This window comes from Phalaenopsis equestris, unplaced genomic scaffold (assembly GCF_001263595.1).
Source record: "Phalaenopsis equestris unplaced genomic scaffold, ASM126359v1 Scaffold218946, whole genome shotgun sequence".
Taxonomy (NCBI): domain Eukaryota; kingdom Viridiplantae; phylum Streptophyta; class Magnoliopsida; order Asparagales; family Orchidaceae; genus Phalaenopsis; species Phalaenopsis equestris.
Window position 1 is genome coordinate 270,661 of NW_018237354.1, and position 6,528 is coordinate 277,188.

A 6,528-nucleotide genomic window follows, 5' to 3' on the forward strand; every position below is an offset into this window, starting at 1 on the left:
CTCTAATCTAAACCAAACTCTTTTAAGTCAAAATCAACCCAAAATTAGATTTTTTAAAACTAAAAATTTTCAAACAGACAATTAAAAATTTTCAATTTTCAATAATCTGAAAATAACATTCGCAAAACTTCGAAATCAAAACTTTCAAAAACAAAACCTTTCCTAAAACTCTAAACTTTTCAAATTTCAAGACTTTCATAACTTCCAAAACTTCAAAACTTCAAAAACTAAAACTTCAAAACTTTCAAAACTTCAAAAAATACCTTTTCGAATCCTCACATCAAAAATTTCAAAATCCTAAATATTTTGTATTTCAAAAATTAAATTATTTAATTAACCTTTAAGCCAAACTTTAAGAAAAATATTTTTAAAATAAAATCCAACTAGCCTTAAATAATTTCCAAAAAATTTCAATTAACTTTCAACAGAACTTCAGATAACTTCAAATAAACTTCAAATACCTATAAATAAACTTTAAAAATCTTCAAATAAACTTAAACAAACAATCCTCAAATAGCCTTTACCACCTTAAAATAAACTTTAACACTTTGCAAAAATTTTAACAAAATTTCATAAAGCAACTTTGGCCAAACATACTTTTACAACCTTCCAATAATATGTAAACCAACAGACCCTATCCAAAATAAAACCTTTTTTTTTTTTTTATCAATCAATTTAAAAAAAATTCAACCAACTCAAATTTTTAGCTCAAGTAAATCAATCCCAATCAAGCTCTATTCAAATCAAAATATATTTCAGGTTAAACCCTATCCAAACAATCAAACCCAATCAGGCTTTCCAAACCTTTCTCATCTTAACAATCAACTCTTTTCAAGAAATTTATAAAGCATGACAACATCAAAAGGCTTGTTAAGTTAGCTAAAGTATCGCTCTTTATATAGCAATACCAACTTAATAATAATGAATAATTGATTGATTTACAAAGGAAAACAATTAACAGTTTTGAAGCAGGCATGGCCCTAAAAGTCTACTGAAGCTTTTTTCTACGTATACTGGTTTCCACTGCAGGTACAAAAAGAACGTATACAAATATCATCAGTCAAAGCAAAATCTATGCTGGGAAAGAGATGCCAACATGATGAAAATCATATCGATCAGCATTGGGAATAAATAGCATTTTTTTCATCAAGCTCCCCTGTTCCGAAGCACTGAGGACAGATAGCTAACTAGATAGTTGCGATTTTCCCAATGGTACTCTATCACCAAACAAAGTTGTCGAATGGCCTCTCTTTTCTCCTCATCTTTGTCTAGAACCAACCTTTCTTTCTCTTTCAGATTCTTTTCTGAGTCGGCAACCCTACGTTCCAGGACCCTTAGCTCTTTATCTTTCTCAGCCAAATGGGCTAAATTTTGACTTGTTTCATCCTTCAACTTCAATATGATTCCTTCCTTGTAGGTCAGCCCCACTGTTAAATCATGATTCTCATTTTCGAGCTTTTTCTTCTCAAGTATCACTATTTTTAGCGATGTCTTTAAGTTCTGTAGCTCAACTAGGCATTCAGCCAGACGTTTTTTAATCAGTCCCAAGTTCTCCTGTGAAATTGATTCCACTTCATGAAGCTCATTAAACAAAGTTCCCATACGAGCTTCTAGTGACAGTTTCATTTGCTTGAACTCATTATTTAACTCAGTAGAATTTCTTGACCATATCAAAACATATCTGTTAAGTAACCTAAGCTCTGCTTGCAATTCTGCAACCAGCTTATTGCAGTTCTCTTCCTTGTCCTTGTATTCAGTTTCAGTGATCTTAAGTTTCTGTTTTGACAAGCGAAGCTGGACTTCAAGCCTTTGGATCTCTTTCTCAGCAGCTACTTTCCCTCCTGTGGTTTTCAACCAACTTATTGATATCATTTTTCTGCTCTGCACATATTCTCTCCAATCGCTGGATGATCTCCTCTTTCATTTCAATTTGCTCAAATTTCTTCTCCGCGGTGTCCAGCTTTGCACAAGACTCGTAATAGCAATCTTCCAGCTGCTTGTGTTTGGTAAGCAATTGTTCATAGCTTTTGTGGAAAGTTTCCTGATCTGAAATTTTACTCCTTAGTATATCTTCCATCTTTTTCAGCGACAATAAAATCTCTGAAGATATTTCAGCCAGTTCTTTTAGTTCTTGATCTAAATCACCTTTCTTGGCGAACATCTCTAGGAGATCCCCTTTGAAAGTATCACTCCAAGTTTGAATTTCATGTAAAGCTTCCTCCTGGGCTGGTTCAAACTTATCCTTCAGATCTTGTATTTCACTCGATGTATCTACCAATTTTTTGCAAAGATCAGTAATCTTGTTTTGCTGTCCTTCTTGATTGAGCTGGAAAGCCTTTTTTTCCTCTCTTAACTGGGTTTTATCGCTTTCTAGTTTTTCATTGTCAGCCTCTGCCAGCAGTAATTTGCCCGTAAAAACTGAAATTTCTGATTTGAACTTTGTCTTCTCATCATTAAAAGAAAGAATGAGTTTTCCTAAATGATTCAGCTGAATATTTACTGCATCCAGTGCCGTGATCAATTTATTTACCTTAATCTCCAATTGTGCGTTATCAGATATCAGACCATCCCTTTCAAACTTGAAATCATTTGTCGCCTTCTCAGCATCCTCTATCTTGCTCAGGAGGATAGAGTTTTTCTGATTTAATTCTTCCAATTCGGTCTGTAATCTCTTATTCATAAAATTTGCTTCATGTAACTTGTGTTCAACTTGCGAAATTTTTGAGACCAATGCCTTTTTCTCTTCTTCAGCAGCCACCAGTGCATTTGTCACATTAGTGTATTGGAGATCAGCAGATTTCATTTCAATTTCTAGATAACGAATTTTCTGCTGCAACTGACATTTTTCACTTTCTACCTCTTCTATGCGAGCTTTGAGAGCATCAATAGCCGTTACAACCTCATTTACCTTGGTCAGAAGAGATGAGTTTTCTTCAACTAATGAATTTCTTTCAAATTCAGTTGCTTCCAAGGCCTGTTTTAGCTTTGAAAGTTCCTGTTTATTATCATCCAGATCTAGCTTCAGACTTTCATGTCCAGACAACAGCAGACTGTTTTCTTCTTTCATTGAATTAATTTCAAATTCCATAGCTTCCAAGGTTTGTTTGTGTTTTGACAGTTCTTGGTTATTATTTAGCAGCACTAGCTTTAGATTTTCACCTTCGGTCAAAAGCATAAATTTCTCACTTAATATTTTTTCTGCTTCAACTGAAAGAATCCTAAGTCTTTCCTCTGACTGCTCGATCACCTTCTTAGATTCTGAAGAATCTAATGCCAATGCATAATTTTCATCATCTTTAACTTTCAGCTGGTGATTTAACTCAGCGACTGTATCATGCAATTTTGAGATATTCTCTTTCATACATCTAGACTCAATTAAGATATTCTTCTCAGCTTCTTCTAACTTGTTCAGGAGGGTAGAGTTCTTTTCAATCAATCCAGCCACCTCACTCTGTAACCTCTTTTCAATAAACTCTGCTTCTTGTAACTTGCTTTCACCAATTAATTTTTCTGACACTAATGCCTTTTTCTCTTCTTCAGCAACCGCAAGGGCATTTTTCAAATCAGTGAATTGGAGATTGGCAGATTGAATTTTGAGGTCGAGATCACTGCTTTTCAGCTGCAAGTCAGATTTTTCAAATTCAACCTCCTCTATATGAGATTTAAGACCATCAATGACCAAGCCATCCTCATATATCTTATTTAAAAGAGCTGATTTTTCTTCAATTAGTGAATTTCTTTGAAACTCTGTTACTTCCAAGGCTTCTTTCAGTTTTGATAGTTCCCGTTTATTACTTCCCAACTCCACCTTCATATTTTCATGCCCAGACAACAAAAAGGATATTTCTTCTCTTAGTGAATTCATTTCAGATTCTGTTGCTGTTAAGTCCTGTTCATGTTTGTACAATTTCTTGTTATTACCTTCCAGCTCTAACTTTAGATTTTCATGTCCAGCCAAAAGTATGGAGTTTTCACTCTTTACTCTTTCAGCTTCTACCGATAGAACCATAATTTTTTTCTCTGCCTGCTGGATCATCCTCTTAGATTCTGAAAATTCCAATGTCATTGCATAATTTTCATCACTTTTGACTTTCAACTGGTGATTGAGATCAGTAATTTTATCTTGTAACTTTGAGATATCCTTCTTGAGATGTCCGGACTCAACAATCATATCCTTCTCAGCCTCCTCTATCTTGCTCAGAAGGAGAGAGTTCTTCTGATTCAAGTCTTCCAACTTATTTTGTAATATCTCATTCGTAAACTCTGCTTTTTGTAGCTTGCTTTTAACTACTGAATTTTCTGAGGCCAGTGTCCTTTTCTCTTCTTCAGCAGCAATGAGGGCATTTTTGACATCACTGAAGTAGAGATTGGCGGATTGGATTTCAAGTTCCAGATCGTTGATTTTCTGTTGCAACTGAAGTTTTTCACTTTCTAACTCTTCTATCTGAGCTTTGAGACTATCAATGACCAACCCATCCTCATTTATCTTGCTCAAAAGAGATGTTTTTTGTTCCATTAGTGAATTCCTATCATATTCTGTTGCTTCGAAGGCCTGTTTTATTTTTGGCAGTTCCTGATTATTACGTTCCAGCTCCAGCTTTAGATCGTCATGCCAACTCAACAACAGTGTGTTTTCTTCTCTCAGAGAATTCATTTTAGATTCTGTTGCTTTTGAGGATTGTTTATGTTTCGATAGCTCCTGGTTATTACCTTCCAGCTCTAGCTTTAGGTTTTCGAGATCAGTCAAAAACACAGAATTTTCATTCTTCACCATTTCTGCTTCCACAGATAGAGTCGTAATTCTCTCCACTGCCTGCTCCACTAACTTCCTAGATTCTAAATATTCCAATGTCATTGCATAATTTTGACCCTCTTTGACTTTCAGCTGATGATTTAGGTCATTAATTGTATTATGTAACTTTGAGATATCCTCTTTCAGAAGTTCAGATTCAATTTTCATATCCTTTATGGTCTCATTAGTCTCATGCATAAGGGTCGATAACTTCAGAACCTGAGAATTCAAGCCATTATTCTCACCCTCCAACATCAGCAATTTATCATTCTGATTAGAAACTTGCTGAATAGCAGCTTCCATTTGAGCCTTTAGATCATGATTCTCAAAGAGTAACCTTTCTTTTTCAGACAGCAGGCTGTCATTAGCTGATTCAAGTTTTGTTACTACAACGCTCAAATTTTCCCGCTCCTCACTTGTCAGCACTATTTGCCGATTCAGGTGGACCATTTCCTGAGCTTTTTTCTCCAGCTCTTCATTCAAAAAACTGTTGTCTTCTTTTAGTTTCCTGGCATCCTTTGTCATCTTTTCATGTTCAAATTTCAGCTCTACAATTGTGTTGTCAGCTTGAAGTAGCATGCTGGAAACCTTTTCCTTTTCTGATGTTAAGACTTCATTTTCTTCCCGTAGGCCACTTATCTGAAGGCTCAACTTACTTTCTTGCTCTTTTGATTTTTCAGTTTCTGTCTTGAGAAACTCATTTTCAGAATCTAAGAGCTTCAGCCTATTCCTCACAGCTTGAAGTTCATCTTCCAATTTCATATCGACTGTTTCCCTAAATATTAAGTCACCTGCTAGATGTTGACTTTCTTCTAGCTTTGTCTGCATTGAAGCAGTCTGAGCCTCAAGTTCAGCATTTCGTTTGCTCAAACTATCAATCTGATCCTTAAGAGATTGGTAGTCCTCTAAAGATAATTGCTTTAGTGGTTTTTGTTCTTGAATTTCATTTAGTTCATCCTCATCAGACGAATCTTCTGATCCTGAATCAGAATTTCCTGATCTAGATTCACCTTTTCTGTGGTGAAATTTGTTCTTTATCGTACCAATTATTCCATCATGTCGTCTATACAGTGCATGATATCTTTTTTTTATGTCATTTACAAGAGAAACGAAGTCGGACCGATCAGATACATCTTCACTGTTGTTCTCAAACAGTTCCAACATTTTCTTCACATCATTTTCAATTTCTGCAAATAAAATACAAAGACCAAAATCTCATTAGAGTGACAAAGCGAAAGTAATAGTTAATTAAGTTTAATTAACAAACTTAATTGAATTAAATAATACAAATATTCTTAAAATTAATAGAATTTATGCCATGCCATAAGTTCTTGAGCTAATCAAGCATCATTAACTGGTTTATCAAGCTTAATTGATAGGTTGACCTGATTACTAGTGAAGTAAATTTTAAATTACAAATTATAAAAAAGTTTGTAATATTCAACCAGTCATTTAGCTGGATATCATTAATGGGTTAACTAACTTTAATTTAGCTTGATTTATAGGCTAATACGATCAAATGAATACAATTATAATTGATCAGATCATAAGTATTATTTCTTTTTATCTTACAATATTATCAAGCCAGTTTTTAAACGACCTGTTAGGGTTAGTCGTTGAGTAAAAAAGATTTAATTAAATAATTGTCATCATTTTATTGTCCATTTTGAAATGAAGTTTGATTTCATTATTAGGAATCGGGCAAATACAAAGACAAAATAAGCAAAAGGGAAAGA

At 34.2% G+C, this 6,528-nt stretch overlaps 1 protein-coding gene across 1 annotated transcript in view; it reads right to left on the minus strand.

Annotated features, from left to right (window-relative positions):
* Positions 1–998: 998 nt before the first annotated feature.
* Positions 999–6,528, minus strand: part of LOC110037357 (putative leucine-rich repeat-containing protein DDB_G0290503) — a 59,489-nt gene continuing 53,959 nt past the window's right edge. Inside the window, 2 exon segments of the mRNA XM_020741987.1 lie at positions 999–1,839; positions 1,841–5,979. Of these exon segments, the coding sequence (XP_020597646.1) occupies positions 1,147–1,839; positions 1,841–5,979 (4,832 nt within the window). The 3' untranslated portion in view covers positions 999–1,146.